Source organism: Coenobita brevimanus, chromosome 69, assembly GCF_032717465.1.
Source record: "Coenobita brevimanus isolate Jiangsu-jjx chromosome 69, ASM3271746v2, whole genome shotgun sequence".
Lineage (NCBI taxonomy): Eukaryota > Metazoa > Arthropoda > Malacostraca > Decapoda > Coenobitidae > Coenobita > Coenobita brevimanus.
In genome coordinates this window covers 28,036,915-28,061,914 of record NC_137022.1, presented here as the reverse complement: position 1 = coordinate 28,061,914, position 25,000 = coordinate 28,036,915, and the positions used below count along the sequence as shown (strand labels likewise).

At 41.5% G+C, this 25,000-nt stretch overlaps 1 protein-coding gene across 3 annotated transcripts in view; it reads right to left on the bottom strand.

Moving 5' to 3' along the window:
• The window catches only part of LOC145406111 (uncharacterized), a 41,849-nt gene that overhangs the window by 4,144 nt on the left and 12,705 nt on the right, over positions 1-25,000 (bottom strand). For 2 of the 3 annotated variants that reach the window (XM_080277311.1, XM_080277308.1), the window contains exons 2-5: positions 2,694-2,792; positions 2,066-2,120; positions 1,449-1,601; positions 411-538 (exon numbers count right to left, since the gene is read on the bottom strand). In XM_080277311.1, the coding sequence (XP_080133437.1) occupies positions 411-538; positions 1,449-1,601; positions 2,066-2,120; positions 2,694-2,732 (375 nt within the window). In that variant the 5' untranslated portion in view covers positions 2,733-2,792. Of the gene's footprint in view, positions 1-410; positions 539-1,448; positions 1,602-2,065; positions 2,121-2,693; positions 2,793-5,997; positions 6,200-25,000 lie in introns of all 3 variants that reach the window. The other variant, XM_080277309.1, reaches the window with a different exon arrangement.

Genomic DNA, 25,000 nt, shown 5'->3' with positions numbered 1-25,000 from the left:
CTCTGCCCATTTTGCCCAGTATTTCATCTCTTCTGCCCAATAAAGCAAAGGGAAAAGTCGAATTTTTCAAGAAGTGTATTCTTTCAAGATCAGCAAAAAAAAAAAAAAAAAAAAAAAAAAAAAAAAAAAACTAGGTATTGCAATAATTAACTTTCATAATACAATTTTTTTTTTTTAAACACTCACTACGATAGTCCATTTACTTCATCTTGACCCAAATTTTCATCCTTTTTGTAGCTTGTTTGAGAAAAAGCCGATGCTATTTCCATCTATCCTTTTCATATCACTTCGTATTCTAGCGTATTCTAGCGTTAACCTATTGTCACATCTCAGCATTCAAGATGGAGGGATGGCAATTTAAGGCCAAGTTAGAGTGAAGGGAGTATAGAACATTTATTATATGTACTCACGATGAGGGATAGAGTGCCTGATGATGAGCCTTGCAGAAATCTATTGCCCTCCATCGCCTCCACCATCACCACCAGACCGGCTATGGGTGTGGCACTAAGCACCTGGAAACTGTGTAGACGGAAGCACGCTGGAAGGAGAGAAAGGCATGGTTGAAACCCCTGACCAGTTTTTATTACTGCACCCTAGCCACAAAAGTACCTCGAGCCCCACCTCCAGCACATAACACGTCCCCCAAATAACAAAATACCTCCATACACTCAAGAGACTCTCCAGGAAGATCAATCCTTCCACGCCTCACAATCTCTTCATGTTCTCCCCGACACACCTCACACACGAAATCAGCATTATCTCGCAGTCTACCTCTACATGCTCTCCCCGACACACCGTATACACGAAATCACCATCATCTCGCAGACTGACTCTACGTGCTCTCTCCGACACACCGCATACACGAAATCAGCATTACCTTGCAGTCTACCGCTAATACCACTACATCTCTTACGCACTCACATAAGACAGACCGTGCACAAAATCGAGTTACTTCGCACACCTTTGCGGTAAACTACACATGGCCACTCTCTCTCTCTCTCTCTCTCTCTATCTATCTATCTATCTATCTATCTATCTCTCTGTCTGTCTCTCCTATAACAGTACCGCCACCAGCCCTAGATATCATCACTTCTGTTTTATCCGCACTTATTCTCAAACCCTCGTGCCCCATTCCGTCTCTCCACTTCCATTCTTTCCTCGGCCTCCCTTTCATTCCATGCAATCAAAACCGATCTGAATCTCACCTATAAATTTATCTCAGCTGTAAACTAATCTCAACTGTAAACTAATCTCACATGTAAACTAATCTCATCTGTAAATTCATCCCACCTGTCAACTAATCTCACCTGTGCACTAATCTCACCTGTAAACTAATCTCACCTGTACACTAATCTCACCTGTAAACTAATTTCAGCTGTAAACTAATCTCACCTTTAAACTAATCTCACCTGTACACTAATCTCACCTGCCAATTACAGTAGTCTCACCTTGCATATCGGTGGAGGTGTGTGGGCCAAGGGTGAGGGAGGTGGAGCTGGGAGGTGCTTGGAGGTAGTTTGGAGAGTCACCTTGGAGTCTCAGTTTGGTGGTCATGCTGCTGTCTATGTGCTGGGCCATCAAACTACTTGTGCCTACCGATCCTGTCACCCGGGAGAGAGGACGGAAGTGTATTATTATCATCCTACTTTCTCCTTTTGACCAACTGCAATTTATGTTTCTGTTCATCATCGCCACTATCATCATTATCATCATCAGCATCAATATCACCATCATTATTATTATCATCACTATCATCATCATTATTATCATCATCACTATCATCATCATTATCATCATCAGCAACGCAGTATTATTGTTAGTAGTAGTAGTAGTAATAGTAGTAGTAATGATGATGGTGGTGGTAGTAGTAGTAGTAGTAATAGTAGCAGTAGTAGTAACAGGAGTAGTAGTAGTAACAGTAGTAATAGTAGTAGTAGTAGTAACAGTAGTAATGGCAATAGCAGTAGTAGTAATGGCAGTACCACCAATACCCATCTAACCCAATAAAGTAACCCCAGCGGAAACAGATCCTTAACTAACACAGCACACCGTCATCGCTACTTACTACGGGCACGACGATTGCTGCTGGTGACGTCATTCGCTACGTTGTACAAATACCCCTGAAAAGTAGAAGAGAAAATCCATTAAGTAACCGTATGTGGATGAGTGTTACGTAGTAGTAGTAGTAGTAGTAGTAGTAGTAGAAGTAGTAGTAGAATTTGAGGTCGTGATGATGGTGGTAGTACTCGTAAAGCATTATTATTATTATTATTATTATTATTATTATTTATTTATTTATGTATATATTTATTTTCCTTTGACTATTAAGGTACTGTACATCCATGCAAATGTAATTTAGTTATATGAATTGCTGGTTGTGTGTGTGTGTGTGTGTGTGTGTGTGTGTGTGTACGTTTGGGTATGTCTTTAGATGTACACATGAACTGGTTTCCGTTCCTCACAGGCACGTCAATAAGTCCATATATGGAGCAAGAATTGTGTGTGTGTGTGTGTGTGTGTGTGTGTGTGTGTGTGTGTGTGTAAAGCAATGCACAACAACGTAACCATAGCAGTTCTAACACAGCCTTCACTACTATAACGAGTACACAGATGGATAGACAGACAGATAGACAGATAGATAGACAGAAAGACAGACAGACAGACAGATAGATAAAACATTCTCATCTACTCACCATAGAGGAGGCAACTGATATTTCTCCAGAGATTTCCATTTTCTTTCGGTTAAGCTGAGGGGGGGCTTTAGAAGACTGTTGAGGAAGTCAGTGGGCGATCTGAAATAAAAATAGTAGTAGTAGTAGTAGCAGTAGTAGTAGTAGTAGCAGCAGCAGTAGCAGCAGTAGTAGCAGCAGTAATGTTTTGGAAAGACTATGTTAAAATCACAAGAGAATAAATAAGACATCAGCTGACTGGGGTAAAGACGTAATGTACAGAATAAATCGCTCAATGGAAGGAGGTACGGCAATTAACGACAGCAAAGAGGGCAATTCTACCTCTAAGACATATTCAGAATCATGGCCCCATATGCATAAAAAATCTTATGCAGTTTTAAGATAATTTCTCCTTAATAATAAATAGGTACGTACGTAGGTAGGTAAGAAAACAGGTAAGTATGAATATAGGTAGTTAGTTAGTTGGGTGGGTGGGTAGGTAGGTAGGTAGGTAGGTCGGTAGGTAGGTAGGTGGGTGGGTAGGTCGGTAGGTAGGTAGGTAGGTAAGAAAACAGGTATGAATATAGGTAGGCAGTTAGCTGGGTAGTTAGGTTGGTAGATAGGTAAGTAGATAAACAAATAAATACATAAATAGACCACACTCTTATCGGTTCCTACACTCCCCTCACTCTAACTTGGCCTAAAATTGCCGTCTCTCCATCTTTTCCGTTTCTCTCACGAATATTTCCCTTAAGTTTGATCCTAAAGTGTTTGGTCAGCGTTAGGAGTGAAGATTAGAATTATGTATTATGCAGTCACTCTTGCAGTCAACTCTAGTGTGTGTTAAGAGTGAAAGATTAAATTTATATGCTAACTCAAATGTGTAGTAACTGTAAGAGTGATGATCAGATATAGTCACTCTGATAGATCATGCTTATCAGAGTGTACACATAAAGGCAAATGTATATACAATCACTCTCTTCAACAACTCAAGTGTGTGGTGTAAGAATGAAGAAAGTCACTCTTACAGACAGTCCAGGTATTTCGTGACTAAGAGTGAGTGACAAAATCTATACACAGTCACTCTTAAACACAATTCATGCTTACCTGAGATATATAACTCGGGCTCAGGTAAGGACGGACACGAAGTACCTCTCTCTACCAAATCTCAAGGGTTACTGACTGACATCGCCTCGTACACACTGTTATATGCCCGCCGGATGTTGAGAAAACTTTCCGGGACTGTACTGCGATCTATTTCTAAGTAGTTGAGGTTTTTCATGCCATCTATGTGTGTGCGTGTGCGTGTGAAATTCATGTATGTGAAAATGTGGGAGGGCAACAAAGAGCAACATAGCATAACCAAGCATAAGAACGAACAACATAACATAGTATAACCAAACATTACATCCAAACAAAACATAACATACCCAAACATAACATACCCGAACTTAACGTAACATAACATACCCAAACATAACATAACATACCCAAACAACATAACATACCCGAACTTAACGTAACATAACATACCCAAACATAACATACCCAAATAACATAACATACCCGAACTTAACGTAACATAACATACCCAAACATAACATAACATAACATACCCAAACAACATAACATACCCGAACTTAACGTAACATAACATACCCAAACATAACATAACATACCCAAACAACATAACATACCCGAACTTAACGTAACATAACATACCCAAACATAACATACCCAAACATAATATAACATACCCAAATAACATAACATACCCGAACTTAACGTAACATAACATACTCAAACATAACATAACACACCTAAACATAACATAACAAACATACCCAAACAACATAACATACCCAAACATAACACAGACAACAAACCTAACCTCACCTAACCTAACGTAAGCACGATCCAGTTAGGCAGCCCCTGGATTTCCCCTTGCCTGAGAGAGAGAGAGAGAGAGAGAGAGAGAAACGGTTATCTCTCTCTCTCTCTCTCTCTCTCTCTCTCTCTCTCACAGGGAAAAGGTGAATCACAGAAATCGAAAAAAATATCCGGATTTCCCCTACATGATTTATGAATGTAGAAGGCAGCATCTTTTTCCTATTCACTCCCCTGGCTCTGTTTTCTTTCATTTTATTCATCATTCATTTCATTCACTCCCTTATCGAATTCTTTCATTTGATTCATGCTGGTTTTTTAGTGTTATTCAGCGTAGGGGAAATTTATGGACTGGTGGGGTAGATTCATTCATTATTTTGTGTAGACGATTTTATTCACTGCCTCTATACATTATTATTATTATTATTGTTGTTGTTGTTGTTAGTGTTGTTTTTGTCATTGTTCTTGATGATATTTTATTATTATTATTATTATTATTATTATTATTATTATTATTATTATTCATTTTTGGAGACCTTCTCGAACTGAAGGGGTTACTTGTAGTCTTCATTTCCTTCACTACTGTGGCGCTCCCTAAAAATGAAAAATATAATGTGGAGAAAACAAGAATATGAAAAAAATACTCCTTTGGTTCTTCTTTTTTTAACGCAGGGAAGAAGGAACCCAAGGCTGTCCGCAAACATGTTCCCTCCATAAACAAATAGCTAAAAAAATTAATAAACAATAAAACTAACGGACAGGGATTCGAAAGGGTTAAGGTGCTTTTTTTATGCATAGAAGAAGGAACCAAAGGCTGAGTCCTCCAAAATGTTGCCTTCTTAAATAAATAAAGAAAGAAAGAAAGAAAAGAGAGGGATTCGAAGGGTTAAGGTGATGTGACGGGTAATTATTTGTTAAAGAGAGTCTGTCATCGCCGGAGGAGAGAGAGAGAGAGAGAGAGAGAGAGAGAGAGAGAGAGAGAACTGTGTTGCGTTATGGTTTGCTTGTGTGGTGTGCTGCTATGTTATGTGTATCTGTGTGTGTGTGTGTGTGTGTGTGTGTGTGTGTGTGTGTGTGTGTGTGTGTGTGTGCTGAACTACATCACATCACACATATAAAAACAGCATAACACAAACCAACTAACACCGAAGTCACTACAGGGACAGACTGGAGGTTATGTGTGATATTTACCAGATTACTGAAGAAAATAAGAGTTACACACGCATATATGAGTCTCTCTCTCTCTCTCTCTCTCTCTCTCTCTCTCTCTCACACACACACACACACACACACACACACACACACACACACACACACACAGCATCATGAATACACGAACACATGTGCTTCATAACTACATAACCATCAACCCTCTTCACACACACACACACACACACACACACACGGAAAAGAAGTGCCCAGTCCCCGCCCTCCCTCTAACCTTGAGCATATAATGGTCTCCCAAAGGACGTGGTGTTGGAAAGGGAAGCCTTCACGTGGTGGCACCGATATAGCTGGCCGGTGGAGCTGCCTGGGTATAGAAACGTCCCTCAGCCCCTTCCCTATTCCCTGAGAGGAGGATGTGGACTGCAGGACAGGGACAACTTCAGCCTGCAGTCCACTGGGTTCACGTTGAGATGAGCCTGGGGAGAGGAGAGAGCGATTACGATTTTCAGGGATTGTGTTCGCGCAATTCAGTGACGCAAAAGGTGATGTAGAGGGTCTCCGGCCGGAAATCCCTCCTTCCTTTCCTTGTGTTGGTGTAAAGGTGCAATTATGGTGTTACGAGGGCAGCCTGGTTTGTGACTGTACCTTGTATTTCCTCTCTCCCCTGACTCCTGTCCCGAAACTGTCAAAAACGTTTTTCCGGATCTCCCCACCAAAATGTACTTATTTTGATCATGATAATAGGAAAGGCAAGAGTCATTTTTTTTTTTCCCCCCCGGCCCGTGACGTAGGACAGACGGAGAATAAGTTCACCGTAGTCCAGATCATTTTAGCTCTAGGAGACCGTTCTACGTCCCTGGCAGCGTTCAGATAATAATAATGATGATGATAATAATTCACCTATTCTTACATGTATTTCTTTTAAGTGGGTGATGTTATATACACATGCTGTGAGGTATAAATCTAGAAAATCATGACACGTAAAACACTACAAAGAGTTCGGAGAGTGCATACCTTCGTCAGTGTCAATAGAATGTATTATTTATTGCAATATTTCCTCTTTCCTACTAAACTAATGTAGACAAACATACACAGGTGAATACATAACCTTCGTCGAACTTCGTTGGCTGAAGTAATAAGTCGATACCAAGCGTCGGCTGTTGTTACCCTTACTATGACAGGGTTTCTGGCTTACGGAATTTCGTGACCCTGCATCTCGGCAACCTTTTTTGCGAAAATGCCCCTTAATATGTTACTTATTTAAATTATGACGAGTTTTTAAAAAGATATAAACAACATACAAGACAATATGAAGGTGTCACATGTTTCATAAATCGCCTAGGAAGAAGTGTTACGTAGTCTGCTATGCCTACAAAGCTATAGCCATATATGAACAGTGACCAAAATAGCCCAGACAGGAAAGCAGCGCCTTGCCTCAGAGGTGGTGGCCTAATGGATATACCAGCTGACTCGCTTTTCATCTGGCTTGGTGGTTGAATTCTACGTTCCTCTGGACAGTCCGCGACACCTCTTCATCAGCGAATTATTCCGCATATATCACCTCAGTATTTTCACATACGTTACTGATGAAAAATTTAAGTTGTTCTGGCTATTGCGTAACCACCTCTACATCAGCGATTTATTCCGAACAAAACATCTCAACATCCCAACATACACTACCGATGTGACTATATCGGTACAAGAAATACATATAAGAAAGCATAAAAGAGAAATTTAAGGTGTAATACAAATAATAAATCGCTGAGGAAAATGCTCTAAGAGGCCAAAATTGCCACTGAAAATACAGGCCTTCGTGAGAGATCACTTAAAACGAGTGTTACATAATAAACAAATAAGTAAATAAATAAATAAATGTAACTGTGTTTATTATTTTCGCTAACGAAGTCGAACAGAAGATATATATTCACCCGTGTCTGTCTGTCTGTCTGTCTGTCTGTCTGTCTGTGTACATGATATCTCAAAAAGTTGTTATCGGATTTAAGTTAGATTTGGTGGACAGGTGGGCAGTGGGTCAAGAAAGAGTTGATTAGATTCTGAGGTGGATCTAGACTCGGACGCGGCAATAGAACATTAATCTCACTGCTGGCGGAGGTATGCACTCTGAGATGGTGTAACGAGGCATACTAAGACCATAGAAATAATTGACTATGTGAGACCGTAAGAGTATTCGTCTGGTAGGACACACACACACACACACACACACACACACACACACACACACACACACACACACACACACACACACACACACCGAGGATGAGATGGAGGGATGGGGTGGAGAGGTATATGAGAGAGGGGGGTGTGAGTTGGGAGCAGGGCAGTGAAATGGCGGGGGACAGGGCGACTTGGAGGCGATTTGTTTGTGGCCACCCCAAACGGGATTGAGGCGTCTGGCAATATATATATATATATATATATATATATATATATATATATATATATATATATATATATATATATATATATATATATATATATATATAACAAGTAAATAAACAAATAAATGTCTCCCAAGACAATACGTTAACCTGCACCGGGATCTTCTCACGCGTCACATTCGGCGGGATGTTGCGTCAGGTGAGCGGGTTTCCCTTGGCTGAGGGGGGGGGGTGTCTGCAAGGCGGTGAGTTTCTGTCTTCTCTGAACCGCCGTACACAGAATCTTGCACATGGAAAATACAGGGGAAAGAAGGTAAATATTATGTGAAGGAAGTGGCGTGTAAATGATAGAAATGAAGGATGTAAAAGAAGTGAAGAGTGTAAATGACAGAAGTGAAGGGAGTAAATGATGGAAGTGAAGGTGTAAATGATGGAAGTGAAGGAGTAAATGATGGAAGTGAAGGTGTAAATGATGGAAGTGAAGGTGTAAATGATGGAAGTGAAGGTGTAAATGATGGAAGTGAAGGTGTAAATGATAGAAGTGAAGGTGTAAATGATGGAAGTGAAGGTGTAAATGATGGAAGTGAAGGTGTAAATGATAGAAGTGAAGGTGTAAATGATAGAAGTGAAGGTGTAAATGATGGAAGTGAAGGTGTAAATGATAGAAGTGAAGGTGTAAATGATGGAAGTGAAGGTGTAAATGATGGAAGTGAAGGTGTAAATGATAGAAATGAAGGTGTAAATGATGGAAGTGAAGGTGTAAATGATAGAAGTGAAGGTGTAAATGATGGAAGTGAAGGTGTAAATGATAGAAGTGAAGGGTGTAAATGATGGTAGTGAAGGGTGTAAATGATGGTAGTGAAGGGTGTAAATGACTGACAGAAGTGAAGGTGTAAATGATAGAAGTGAAGGTGTAAATGATAGAAGTGAAGGTGTAAATGATAGAAGTGAAGGTGTAAATGATAGATGTGAAGGGTGTAAATGATGGTAGTGAAGGGTGTAAATGATGGAATCTCAGAAGCGTAAAACACTGAGGCAAAACACACACACACACACACACACACACACACACACACACATACACTGACTCTCTCTCTCTCTCTCTCTCTCTCTCACCTCAGAGGCGTAAAATACTGAGGCAAAAACACAGACACACACACACACACACACACACACACTTTTTTTCTCTCTCTCTCGCTCTCTCTGTAAAGAAAGTATTTATCTTCTTACTACATTTCTCTCTCTCTCTCTCTCTCTCTCTCTTCTCTCTCTCTCTCTCTCTCTCTCTCTCTTTTCCATCAATAAAATACTCGCACAAAGACTTACTGATCATAAATACAGGCTAAGAATTTTTGTGAATACGGCCTCTCAGCTTATCTCGATATCAGGACAGGATGTGAGGTAGTGGCGAGATATTCATAAAAGATCTTATTCAAATATGGGAGAATTATAGAAGAATTTTACTCAATATTCATAAAAGATCTTACCCAAATATGGAAGAATTATAGAAGAATTTTACTCAATATTCATAAAAGATCTTAACCAAATGCAGGAGAATTACAGAAGTTTCCTCAATATTCATAAAAGATCTTACCCAAGCCTCGATAACAGAAGAATTTTACTCATATAAAGAAATTTTGTGAATTGAGGATATAATAAGCCTCTATTCATAAAAATTCTTACATGGAAATATATGAGGAAAAGAAGGTAAAAGAAAGGAAGGAAGGAAGAAAGGAAGAAAAGAATGAATGAAAGAAAGAAAGAAAGAAAGAATGAATGAATGAATGAAAGACACACACACACACACACACACACACACACACACCGCTCGCTGGTGCAGTGGTAACGTTCCCACTTGCCAACTGGTGGACGGGAGTTCGCGCCTCGCTCAGGTTGCGAAAAGTTTCACTGACGAAGTGGGTGGTTACTGTCCCCCTTGAGCAAGGGGACGGGTGTGTGCGTGTGTGAAGGTCACAGCCTTGCCCTTAGATCGGACTATATGAGCTTTCAGCTCCCTTCCGGGAGGGTAAAAGCTGACGATCACGACCATCAAGTGATCCTGACCGACCCGGTGAATTACACACACACACAGACTGACAGAGACGCAGACAGACAGGCAGGCAAAGAGGAGAGAAGGAAGGAAGAAAAGAAAGCATGAAAGACAGACAGAGAGGCAGATAGGAAGATAAAAGAAAGAAAAAGAATGAAAGAAAGACAGACAGACAAAAAGGCAGACAGACAGATAACAATAAAGAAAGAGAGAAAATTAAAGAAAACTAATAAGATGGTCCAATTATCAAAGTCTACCCTGCATCATTAGTTCCTCCCCTACTCCACCGCCACACCCACGCCCACTCCGGCAGACTGAGCCGGCCTCGTTGCACGCAAGATACACACGAGTTTCTAGTGAACGATATTTACGGATTAACTCTGTATGTTAATAAATGAAAAAGTAAATGAATAACTATGAAAAAAAAAATGTTCGCTAATGAAGAGTTAAAGATTATGCAGCATCATTCTTGTCATTGTCGTTCTCTCTCTCTCTCTCTCTCTCTCTCTCTCTCTCTCTCTCTCTCTCTCTCTCTCTCTCTCATTTTCTGTTCTATAATGTTTTAATACACAGATGAGTGAGTCATGAGAATCTGAGTGTGTTAGAGAGAGAGAGAGAGAGAGAGAGTGCAAAAGACATCAAGTAAGAAGACTTAGACAAGGTTAACTGAAGGAATTTGCACACACACACACACACACACACACACACCATGACCTTCACAAGAATAGTCGGCTGGGCATACCTAATTATAGTATCACAGCGTGGGTACTAAAAATGAGAGAGAGAGAGAGAGAGAGAGAGAGAGAGAGAGAGAGAGAGAGAGAGAGAGAGAGAGAGAGAGAGAGAGAGAGAGAGAGAGACGGGGGGGATCAAACAGTGAAAGTTGATGACAAGATGGAGGGGAAGGAGAAGAGAAATCCAAGTGAGGAGAGAGTTAATAATGACTGAGGGGAGAAGGTTGGATGGGGAGGGGGAAGAGGAAGGGGGAACTGAAGTACTGAAGGGGGGAAACGTGGTGAAAGATGGGGGAGGTGCAGGGGAGAGGGGAGGAGAAAGGGGTGTGGGGAGAAATAGTTGGGAGAAGTAACAAGTGTCTCTCGGATATTGCACCATCTCATCACATCTATCCTTCCGATTCGCTTCCTATCCAGTACAAATCTCTCTCTCTCTCTCTCTCTCTCTCTCTCTCTCTCTCTCTCTCTCTCTCTCCATCTTTTTCCTATTCTCAAATTTCTGTGCAAAAAGATTATGCCAGAAAGCTGACTCTAGAGCAGGATCATCAACGAGCATAAAAAGTGTACTACAATGCTTTCTCTCTCTCCCTCTCTCTCTCTCTCTCTCTCTCTCTCTCTCTCTCTCTCTCTCAAGTCAATATCTCAAAGGCTTTATTTTCTTAGCCATGTCGCCAACGTTCCTGCACACACACACACACACACACACACACACACACACACACACACACACACACACACACACACAGTTTTATATTTTTTACACTTACTGCCTTTAGATGATTTTATTCAGCTTACGATAATTTCTTTAAGACGGAAAATAAAAATCTTAAATAGCCCCTACCCCCTTCGTAAGACAATTCCTTGGTTAAATAAATTCGCCTGGAGATATAAAGAGAAAGATTTTAAAACAGGTCATAGGATGGAAGGGCCTGTCTGTCTATCTATTTATCTATCTATCTATCTATAGCCAGACACCTTAATCTCCTCTCTCTCTCTCTCTCTCTCTCTCTCTCTCTCTCTCTCTCTCTCTCTCTCTCTCGTTTAATCTCTTTTTTCTTATTTTCCCCTCACTCCTCACCTTCTTCACACTTCATCATTTCTCTCTCTCTCTCTCTCTCTCTCTCTCTCTCTCTCTCTCTCTCTCTCTCTCTCTCTCTCTCTCTCTCTCTCTCTCTCTCTCTCTCTCTCTCTCTCTCTCTCTCTCTCTCTCTCATCTTCCTCCCCTCTCATCTTCCCACACTTAGGCAAGACACTAAGCATATACGTCTCTTTTTTTATCTCTCTTATCGGTAACTCCATCTTACGATCTTTCTCAGAAGGACTATATACATCTCATTATTTTTCTTACTTTTTCCGATCATCTTCTTTTACTCCTCCTCGTCCTCGTCGTCCATCTCCTCTTCCTCCACCTTCTTCTTCTTCTTATTATTATTATTATTATTATTATTATTTATTATTATTATCATTATTATTATTATTATTTTCCTTGTTCTCCTCCACTTTCCTCTTCTTCTTCTTCCTCTCCTCCTCCTCCTCCTCCTCCTCCTTAATGACTCTTCAGGGGTTGTATCAGCCTGTGTGTGTGTGTGTGTGTGTGTGTGTGTGTGTAAATGAATCTGTTTTTTTTTTTTGTGTGTGTGTAGTTTTTTCGAGTATGTTAAAATCAAGGTGTTCATTTCACCTACTGACCTCCACCCAATCTCTCTCTCTCTCTCTCTCTCTCTCTCTCTCTCTCTCACACACACACACACACACACACACACACACACACACACACTGACCCTGGGGAAACCTAAACCTGCAGTAAAATTGCCATAAAGGTTTTATTGGTGTCAACTTGAGAGAGAGAGAGAGAGAGAGAGAGAGAGAGAGAGAGAGACTTTATTTTCTCGCATTTCGAAACATTCTCTCCTCCGCCACCGAGAATGTCTATCTATCTCTCTATCTATCTATTTATCTATCTGTCAATCTGTCTGTGTATCGACCAATCTGTCTACCTATCTATCTATCCGTCTGTGTCTATCTATTTACCTTTCTATCTCCCTGTCTATTTATCTATCTATCCTCTATCTTTATATCTGTTTATCAATGTGTGTATCTTTCTATCTCTCTCTATCTATCTGTCTATGTATCTATCTATCTCTGTCTGTCCATCTATCTGTCTATCTATCTATCGATCGATCTATCCATCCATCTATCTATCTATCTATCGATCTATCCATCCATCTATCTATCTATCTATATATCTATCTGTCTCCCTCTATCTATCTATCTATTGCCGGACGCCTCAATCCCGTATGGGGTGGCCACAAACAAATCGCCTCTTTGTCGCCCTGTGCCCTGCCGTTTCGCTGACCTCCCCCCACACTTCCACCCCCGTCTCTCATATCACTACCTCGAATATTACTGATGCAAATTTTACATCTATAATTATCAAGGCGATATAAATGATAGAAGGAATTATTTACGTAATATATATTGCACAAATCGCTAAGTGGCAGGTGTTAGGGAGATGCACTTAGACCACTTAGAATCCGAATCTAGGACAATCCCGAGTTTTTCCTCTCTTGCTTGTATTTAGATTGAGGAAGCTCCCTAACACCTCTTCCTTAGCGATTTGTTTTTTGATACGGTTTGTTAATATCAATTTGTGTTTTGCTGCGTATGGATGTATTTGAATGATTAAAATGACACAGAAGAGGGCAGTATGGAGTAATAAGCAAAATAAATCGCTTAGGAAGAGGTGTTAGGGAGATTTCTTAACCGACGGGAGTGAGGGCAATTAATTCCCTTACTCCTATTGTTTCCCTTCAGCCTCTCTCTCTCTCTCTCTCTCTCTCTCTCTCTCTCTCTCTCTCTCTCTCTCTCTTCGCCGCACTGTTGCATCTTTATCTCTTTTTTACCGCTACTCCAATGATCACTGCTCTTCTGAACTGTCTGCTTGTGGGAATGTAGCACCCGTCTAGCAACAAACTCTCACCCCTTCTCTGTCCAACTGTGTATTGCAAGAGTTAACCGATACTCCCAGTCCTTCATGTATGCAAGAAGTCAACTCTGGAACTATCCTCCTCTGTCTGCACTTCTTTCTGCCTATGACTTCCAGTCTTTTAAATGCGGTGTGTCCAGGCATCTCGAAATGAACGGATCTTGAATTTGGCTCCTTTACTTATTTATTTATATTTCTGGGAGAGATGGATTACTGCGAAAATCTAGCCTTTGGTTCTTCCTTCCCTGTATAAATAAGAGGAATGAAAGAGATGCTGGTGCTAAGGGAAGAAAAAGGAAAAAAATAAAAATCCTTGAAGAACAGGACTGGAGAGAAGAGGCACACGTCCATCACCATAAGTAGAAGCAGGAAAACTGAGAGAAAAATGAAAGAGAGAGAGAGAAAGAGAGAGAGAGAGAGAGAGAGAGAGTGAGAGAGAGAGGGGGGGGGTTGAAAGCTTTGTCTGTTAAAGGAAAAAGAATAAAGAAAAACCACTGAATAGGATCAATCAAACCAAGAAGGCATTACGTAACACACATACCGGTATACCTTGAGGAGGTGTCACTCTAGTGGTTGAAAGGTAAGCCGCTGAGTGAAAGAACCCGCGATCAATCCTGGACTGGGACATTGAGGTATTATCAGTTTTGGATGTGTGTGTGTGTGTGTGTGTGTGTGTGTGTGTGTGTGTGTGTGTGTGTGTGTGTGTGTGTGTGTGTGTGTGTGTGTGTGTGTGTGTGTGTGTGTGTGTGTGTGTGTGTGTGTGTGTGGCATTTTAGAGACAACGGGTGAAGAAAGAATGACGACTTGGTAATCTCAATGCCATTTACTCAAGTGCTCCTCCTCCTCCTCCTCCTCCTCCTCCTCTTCTTCTTCTTCCTCCTCCTCCTCCTCCTGTGTAGTTTCCACGTTATGTCTACAGACGCCCCATTAACTCAATGTACCCGTCCATAATATTATGCCGTAAATATTAGTTTATTTGATTACTTTCTCTTTCAGGTTACTCAAACGGGTAGCTTATAGACAAAGTATTATAGAATGTGGCTGTTCCTTTCCAGTATTTCCTGTGAAATTACCATGTCAGTTTTTCCATGCTGCATGGTGGTTTTTCTCACTTTCTCCTGGAGGGTTTGGGGGTGGGGGAAGCCTTCTTGCTTTACTATCCTTATCCTCCAGCATGTAGAGTTAGATCTTATAGTCATAGTCTTCTCCGTTGCATGCAGTCTCGAGAGGACCTTAAGGTCTGTTGCTGTTTTCTTTCCTATGTAATCCTATGTAATCCTCCTCCTCCTCCTACTCCTCCTCCTCTTCTTCTTCTTTAAGAGGCAAAAATTTTGATGGGGATTCTTGGAAAATAATGCAGTCTGGCAGGCAGTTGCAAGTATTTTCTTTTGCAGTTTGACATGAGATTAAGGGAGGCGTAACTAGAGGTGGTTGAGGGTAATTTGTGGCTATCATTTCTCGGAAGGTCACAGTAGTTGGGCATCGTTCTAACAGCCAATTGAGGTCAGTGGCTTCCAGGAATTTTGCACAAGTGGGGCTGCTCTGTCTGTCCCCTCCAACCCAGATAAGGCAAGTGGGGCTATCAAATGCTCTCACTTGCACACAGTATCTCTTTTTCTGTCTCTCTTGAATGTCTCTCAGTCTTTGTACCTCCTGTTTTTCTTCACATATCCTTGTATCCACTCCTCTCTCTTTGTCTGTCTGTCTGTCTGTCTGTCCCCTCTCTCTCTCTCTCTCTCTCTCTCTCTCTCTCTCTCTCTCTCTCTCTCTATCTATCTATCTCTCTCTCTCTCTCCTCTTCCTTCTGCTGCTGTTGTACTTGTTGTTGCTGCTGCTGTCCCAGAGTCTGATATACTCCCAAATCAGAATTAAGACACAGGTACAAACAAAACGCATCTTAGGTATATAAACGCGGCCTCTGAAATTAGGTCACTGAACGCGGCCCCTCACACTTTCTTAGATATTCCCTGATCAGGATTAAGACAGAGGCAAACAAAACGCATCTTAGGCATATAAACGCGGCCTCTAAATCCCTCCAAGACACTCCCGGATTAAGGGCACGTCTTTTGAGGATTTAGAAGGGAAATTCCCCTTTGTCCTGGGGAGGGTGGTGAGAGGTGAGTCAGAAGGATGTGGCTGAGACAGAGAGAGAGAGAGATTAAATCGTCTGCAGGAAGGAAAATTCAAGGTGGAGAGAGAGAGAGAGAGAGAGAGAGAGAGAGAGAGAGAGAGAGAGAGAGAGAGAGAGAGAGAGAGAGAGAGAGAGAGCGGCAACATTGGTGACGGAGGTGAAAGGCGGAAAAAGATGGAGGTTATTTACACGAGAGATCAACCGGTGTGAATAGAGAAACAGGGAATATTTACACGGCAGATAAGTGGGTGTGAATAAGGAAATTGTCGGGGAAGCTATTTACACGACAGAATACCAGGTGTGAATAGATAAACAGAGGATATTCACACGACAGACCGACAGGTGCGAATAAGGAAAATGTCGAAGGCTATTTACACAACACCTTAACTCTCATGACGTTAATTTTTTTTTCCTTTTTCTTCTTTCTTTCTTTCTTTTTTTTATTCTGGCTACCTTGAGATGATTTTAGTACACGAGTGGACCGCCTAATTTCCGAAAATCCTTAGTGAAAGGCTGTCGGTCATGGCCCCTCCTAGAGATGCTCCCCCCATACACGTTATCAGATACAGGGGTCTCTCTCTCTCTCTCTCTCTCTCTCTCTCTATCTATCTATCTATCTATCTATCTATTTATCTATCTAACACGTCATCGGATACGGGAATGTCAAACAGGAACTCTTTTTCCCCTCCCACATCCGGACACGCCTCTCAAAACAGTTAAGGAGGAAATTCTTACCTATTTACGGGGGAAATTCTTCTCTATTAACAAAAACTACATTATTTTTTCATCTGGCGGAACTGGGCAACTCCTACACCTTCAGTACTAACATCCGCATTCTTTCCCAAACACCTTTTCCTGGGCGATTTATTTGGTTTATTACACTTTACTATTCTGTGTCAATAAATCCTTCTAATATCGCCAACTTCAGTACTAAAATCCGCATTCTCGTCACTCAAGGAAGTTCCCTAACACCTATTCTTAAGCGATTTATTTAGCTTTTTATACCTTACTGTGTTAAATAACTCCTTCCAATATCGTCCAACTCTACATACGTAAATTACAAACAGCCATATTGAAAAAAATAAATAAATAAATCGCTAAGGAAGAGGTGTTAGGGACCTTCCTTATCTGACGAGAATACCGTACCGGATAAGATAGGAATGGGAAGGGAAGGGAAGGGAAGGGAAGGGATGGGAAGGGAAGGGAAAGGAAGGGAAGGGAAGGGAAGGGAGGGGAAGGAAAGGAGAAGAGAAAGATGAGGGGGAAAAGGGAGAGGAAGGGAAGGGTAAGGAAGGAAAGAAAGAAGGCAAAGAGAGAGGAAGGGAAGGGTAAGGAAGGAAAGAAAGAAGGCAAAGAGAGAGGAAGGGAAGGGTAAAGAGGACGGAAGTGTGAGATTAAGGAAGGTGTAATGCATCTCAGGTGAAAGGATGAAGGAACAGACAGCACAGAACAGACACCACAGAACAGACAGCACAAAACCCCGCCTGTCACTCCACCCACCACTGCATTGTTAATAAGGGGGGGGGGGTTAATTTTACTGTCAAGGCATTATATTTCAAGATGGATCTCTCTCTCTCTCTCTCTCTCTCTCTCTCTCTCTCTCTATTTATCTGCCTGTCTCTCTCTGTCTGCTTATCTACTTAACTATCTATCTCCCCTACACCTAATCCAGCTGCTTCCTCTCTCTCTCTCTCTCTCTCTCTCTCTCTCTCTTCATCCATGACAAGGGTTCAAATCCGGAAGGGAGGAAATTCCAGAGAAAAAAAGAGAGAAAAGAAAAAAAAATGATAGAAGGAAGAGAGAGAAGGAGAGAGAAGGGAAAAATGGAAAGAAGAATAAGGGAGGAATAAGGGAGGTAGGAGAGAGAAAGGAGAAAGTAGAAACGGGAGAGAGAAGATAGAGAAAAGAAAGAAAAAGGAGAGAGGAGTAGAAAGGAGAAAGGGGAGAGAGAGAGGAGAAAAGAGAGAAGGAAGAAAAAGAGACAGGTGAAAATGGAGAAAGAAGAAAAAGGAGACAGAATGGGAGTAAATAAAGAGAGAGAGAGAGAGAGAGAGAGAGAGAGAGAGAGAGAGAGAGGGGAGAAGAGAGAATGAGATGGAAGGAAAAAGATAGGGAGGGAAATGAGAGGAGAGAAAAGGAAGAGAAAGCTGGGAAAAAGGGAAGAGAGAGAGAGAGAGAGAGAGAGAGAGAGAGAGAGAATCGGGAAAACAGGGGGGAAATGGCAAAGCAGAGAAAGGAAAAGAGAAGTGAGAAAAAATAAATAAATAAAAGACGGAAAGAAAAATGAAAGACAGGCAGGAAGAAGACAAGGTACTTACTCACCCCAAATGAAGTGGTTAGAGAGAGAGAGAGAGAGAGAGAGAGAGAGAGAGAGAGAATGTAGGAAAGAGACAATAGGAACAAAGAGCTGAAAAAGAGGAAGAGAATCCAGGAAATAGCTAGGTAATTCCCCGCCCTACCTGAGAGGGAGAGAGAGAGAGAGAGAGAGAGAGAGAGAAAGAGAGAGAGAGAGAGTCCTAGCCTGCCGCGGGGCTTTCTGTTTGTGGGCAGGGGGTTATGTCTGTCAGATTGTCTGTCTGTTGGGATGCCTGTTGTGAATGAATATCAGTTTTAAAATTAGTGTTTTATGATGTAAGTAAATCTCTCTCTCTCTCTCTCTCTCTCTCTCTCTCTCTCTCTCTCTCTCTCTCTCTCTCTCTCTCTCTCTCTCTCTCTCTCTCGTGTCCGGCTGTACCTCTTGACTCTCTCACCTTTCAAGAGGACAGAGTTGAGAAACCAATGTGAGTCTTGCACAATTTTCCTTATTATTATTATTATCATTATTATTATTATTATTATTATTATTATTATTATTATTATTATCAGTAGTAGTAGTAGCAGTAGCAGCAGTAGTAGTATCGTCTTCACCATTTAATATTATCATTTTTACCGTTATTACAATTATCATCGGTGTCTTCATTAACCCGTTTACTACCCATAATATATATATATATATATATATATATATATATATATATATATATATATATATATATATATATATATATATATATATAAATAATCCAACAGAAAGAATAAATAAATAAATAAAATGTCATCGGAGTTAGTGGTCAGCAAGTTCATCTCGCAACTAACAGGACCGCACCCAGCCAGTCACACCTTCAGGCAATAGACTGGTTAACTGACTGCCGATATTAATGCCGGTCAGAGCAACGGTAAAGGCCACTCACCTAAACCCGGTAGACTGAAGGCTGACACTGCCCTTCTACAGTCCACCATCCTCCTTTCGTGGGATAGAGAGAAAGTAGAGAGACATTTACATAACCGGATAGGGGATCAGCCTGGTTATATTGGTGCCACCACGTGATGGCTTCCCTCTCCAGAACAGGTCACTATGGGTCGGGTCAGGTCCAGCCAGGTCAACAGTGATCCATTAACTTCCTTTTGAACAGAATTTGTAAGGTCAAGATTTAAATCGTTTTCTCCTACAGCAAAAAGAAAAACCAGATGAATTTACCCAAGTGCTGCTCTCATCAGCCAGGCGTCATGAGGACCAGGTAAAAAGTAAACCTCCTTTTAGCTCCGTGATCTTCCCACGGGGCCCTGGCAACACTGCATCATAGCCGGCGGCGCTTAAGTCACATTCCCAGCCAGTCAGTGCTCAGACCTCCTGAGAAGAAGGTCTCAGCGCCACCCAGTGCGTTAAGCCCCGATACCATACTGAAAACCATGTGTAGTCTAGGCTCGCACTCTGAGCCTCTCGCATGCAGGCGATATACAGCCTGCTAGTGCTTGCAATGTGCTGTACACTGTCTGCAGCTCGGTGAGTCTACCTCATCTGTACACATTTTGGCAAGTTCTATCATTAGCATATACCGGTAATGCCGTAGTAATTTGTTCCTTCCCACGTTGTGCGATCTATCAGTGATGTGACAGTGAGCTGTGAGTACCTATCTACATCTTGATTTTCTACAGATACCGGTATGTCCGCAACGAAAGTTACTTTGTTGCACCTGGTGACAATAGTATTATACAGAAGCAAATATAATGAATTCACTGGCCACTCAATGTGTTCAGATACAGCCTTAGGGTTCCGTAACTGAAGTGAGGTGTGAAACTATTACTAGCCTTTGAACTTGGCAAAAAAAAAAAAAAAAGGTAATGCCAGCTCTACAGGTCGGTGATGAGAAGAGACCAAACGTCACTGGAGCGTCTGCACTCACGAAGTACCCAACAGTGTCCCTGGCCGGTGATAACGACGCTCAGTTAGGCACAAAAGTTAGCCTAGTGTTTCACCTCCTCCCACTCTCACTTTCTTCTGTTGGCTAATATTCCTATGATGAGAAAGGCTTGGTGTGTTTCTCTTCCCATAGATACAAAAGTTCGCCTAATATTTCACCTCCTTTCACTCTGACTGTCTCCTGCTGGCTAATGTTCCTATGATAAGTGAGGCTTGGTATGCTTCTCTTCCCATAGATACAAAAGTTCGCCTAATATTTCACCTCCAGTGCCTCTCACTTTCTTCTGTTGACTAATGTTCCCTATGATGAGAGAGGCTTGGTTTGCTTCTCTGCTGATAGATACAACAGTTCGCAAAATATTTCACCTCCTTTCACTCTCACTTTCTTTTGTTGGCTGATGTTCCTATGATGAGAGAGGCTTGGTGTGCTTCTCTGCTCACAGATACAACAGTTCGCCAAATATTTCACCTCCTTTCACTCTCACTTTCTTTTGTTGGCTGATGTTCCTATGATGAGAAAGGCTTGGTGTGTTTCTCTGCTCATAACACAAAAGTTCACCTTAATATTTCACCTCTTCCGCCTCTCACGTCCTCTCTCTCTTATATCTGCTGGCTAATATTCCTATGATGAGAGAGGACTGGTATGCTTCTCATCCCACAGATACAAAAGTTGACCTAACATTCTACCTTTTCAAGCTGTCACTTTCCTCTGGCTAATATTCCAAGGATGAGAGAGGCTTGGTATGCTTCTCTGCTTATAATACAAAAATTCGCCCAATACTTCACCTCCTCTACTTCTCACATCCTAATGCTGACTAATATTCCCAAGATGAGAGAGGAGTATTATATTTATCGCCCATACATACAAAAATTCCCCTAATATTCCTCCTCATCTACCTGTCCCATTCCTCAGGTGGCTAATATTCCTACGACTGAGAGAGGCTTGGTATATTTCTCAGTGACGGAAGATGAAAAGGAGGCGAAAATTTTGGCCGGTCCTCTCCTTTCTTCTTCCTATTTCCTTTACATCTCATTCACACACATTGTCTTCCCATCCTTCCCTACTCATGAAGGATGTTGACTAATCTGCAAGACAAAGAAGCTCCACTGCATTTTCTTTGCTCGGAATATCGTTTTGTTTTTCCTCCTTTCTCACCTAAATATTTCCGTTTTGATGTGAATGAAACCTGAATGACTGAAGAAAAAAATAGAACACAACAATCTTATACACAGTTACTGTATTAATTTCAGGGCTGAAGTGTATGTATAAATTTTAGCGCTGGTGTTTGCTAGGTGTATGAGTGAGTGAATAATTGTATAACACCAATCTTATAAGCAGATTAAGTACAAGAAAGTTTGTAAATATGGAGCCACTTATGTTATCACTGATCTGTTCGTAACAACACACTGCTTCGCTACACGCTGCTCTCTCTCTCTCTCTCTCTCCCCTAATCTAACTACCCATCTACTTATCTCCCTATACAGTATATTTGGCTATCTATCTACCTGTCTATCTATCTATCTATCTATCTATCTACATACCTTAACTATATATCACTCTATCTATCCATCCATCCATCCATCCATCCATATCTATCTCTGGTAAACCACAATCTACCTGTATGTATATCTATCTATCTATCAATCTATCTATCTCCCTGTCTATCTATCTCTGGTACATCACAAGCACTACCCACAATCAGTCCCACAGGTAACTTCAATATTTACCTGAGGATGGTACCATGACTCACAAAAATAATAAGCCAGTCACCGTATTACCTGTGTGTGTGTGTGTGTGTGTGTGTGTGTGTGTGTGTGTGTGTGTGAATTTCAAGCAGTTTCAAGCACGTAAGTTTTGTTCTGCTAATTGGGTTTACACTCCGGGGCGACCAACGACATGTAGGTGAGATAAACACACACACACACACACACACACACACACACACACACACTCTCTCTCTCTCTCTCTCTCTCTCTCTCACACACACACACACACACACACACACACACACACACACACACACACACACACGAGTATATATATAAATAGACAGTTAGACAGGGAGATAGATAAATATAGACAAATAGATAGACAGACAGACAGACAGACAAGACCGAAGACCTCTACCAACCACGCCACCGGGGAGAAGGAGACCCAGAACGAATGAATGCGGAAGATAAACAAACAGTTAAAACATCATCTTGACAAGTGTTACGTAAATGAGAAGTGATGTGAGAGATAGGAAACAGTAATCGCAAAACGGAGCCTTTATCTCGTCTCGCGTGAGCCATGAAAAGACCCACCCACTGCAGCAGGATAAGGGGCTGGATAGATAGATGGATTGATAGACACACAGACAGATAGATAGATACGGTAGGTAGGTAGACAGACTGATAGATAGATAGTCACACAGATAGGAAGATATTTTTTTTTACGACTGATAAATTTCCAAGGCAGTTACTTAATGTAAAAGAGGAATTTGGGTTTGTCGTCCTCTCTCTCTCTCTCTCTCTCTCTCTCTCTCTCTCTCTCTCTCTCTCTCCTCTAATTGTGAAGTATTTGCTGCACATGCGAGAGAAAATAAAAAAATCAAGCAACATCCTCTTACACAACGTCATCTCACCAAAACAAATAAATTCTGTACAGTCGCTGACAAAAATTCGCTAAATATTTCACATCTGTTCCCCGGTTTTCGTAGACTAATATTCCTGAACTGAGAGGGGCTTGATATGTTTCCATCTTTCTACCTATTGCCAGACGCCTTAATCCCATAAGGGGTGGCTACAAACAAATCGTCTCCATGTCGCCCTGTCCCCTGCCATTTCGCTGCCCTCCCCCCTCTCTCGTATACCTCTCCACGCCATCCCTCCTTCTCATCCTTGGCCTCCCCGTGTGTGTCGTTACATATAAATAATCCACTTAATATGATGTGTTAGGGGAGAATAGTGACAGATTAACTCCAAGTATGCATACCCCCTTCTTTCTGTGGCCCATATTCTCCCTAACACCTTTTCCTATGCGAATTATTATGTTTATTACTTACACCTTACTCTCCTCTGTGTTATATAAATCCTGTCAAAATCACCATACTCTGCATAACTAACGTGCACAAGGATATTAACCATCCATATCCGAGAATAAATCGCTAAGGAAGAGGTGTTAGGGAGCTACTACGAGTCTGTAACACATTGCCGAGAATCACCCTCAATGAAAGCCTCCAAAGAGTTTAGTAAAACCATATGGAAGAAGAGAGTGGAAAATACACTGGAGGAGGAGGAGGAGGAGGAGGAGGAGGAGGAGAAAGTGTGCTGAGGATAAGGTTAGCTTGAAGTGGTTTCGTCACTGCCTTCCCTTGTTCGGGGGCTCCCAGGAAGGACAAAAAGGTAGGAAATGATGATGATGATGATGATGATAATGATGATGATGATCATGATGATGATGATAATGATGATAATGATGGTGATGATCATGATGAAGATGAAGGAGATGGAGACGAAGAACATGAAGAACAAGATGATGATGATGAGGATGATGATGAGGATGATGATGATGATGAGGATGATGATGATGATGAGGATGATGATGATGAGGACGAGGAGGAGGAGAAGGAGGAAGACGAAGAACAAGAACAAGAACAAGATGATGATGATGATGATGATGATGATGATAATGAAGAAGAAGAAGATGAAGATAATGATGATGATGATGATGATGAAGAGGAAAAAGAAGAATATGCTGATGACGATGACGACGACGATAACGATAATGATGATAATGAAAATGATAATTGAAAAATGCCGAAATAAAATGAGCAACACGAGCTCCCTGCCATCCTTACCCACATCGCAAAACCTCTCCTAATCCGAATGACGTCCGTGAGGGAGAAATCCGAAATAAAACTCCAAATCCCGCCTCCCCTCCCCCTGAGCCGCCTCCACAGCCACTATCACCGCGCAACTTAAGTGGTGTCACTGCCTTGACCCCTAACTAGGCTATCATCACTACCACCAGCCCGTGCCCCTCCTCCCCCAGTGACAGGGAAGCTAACCTCGCATACCAACGCCGTCTGTCGTCGCGGGATGCATTGTCGCCAGCTAGATAGATAGATGGAGAGACAGATAGATAGACAAATAAACATATAGTCATATAAACAGATACATAAACAGACACAGGAAGAGAGACATAGCTAAACAAACAAATACAGATAAATAAATAGCTAAACACACACACACACACACACACACACACACACACACACACATATATATATATATATATTAGAGAGGGAGAGAGAGAGAGAGAGGGAGGGAGAGAGAGAGAGAGAGGGAGGGAGAGAGAGAGAGAGAGGGAGAGAGAGAGAGAGAGGGAGGGAGAGAGAGAGAGAGGGAGGGAGAGAGGGAGACCCTACTAAGTGGAAAATACAGAAATATGAAAAAGGGGAAATAGCCTATACAGGGCCAGTATTCTCTTAAGCTTAGAAGGCGGGGACACTTCTTCCTTACTAGCATATTTCCTTACTAGTTGGAGTATATTTCCTCACTAGCTTATTTCCTTACTACCATATTTCCTTACCTAGCATATTTCTGGTCCTTCCACATGGGACGTTGCAGGGAAAATGCGAAAAACGAGAAGACACAGACCCGTATTCTCAGGAAGTTCCCTAACACATCATCCTAAGCGATTTGTTTTGCTTATTACACCTTACTGTCCTCTTCTGTGTTACGTAATTTTTTTTT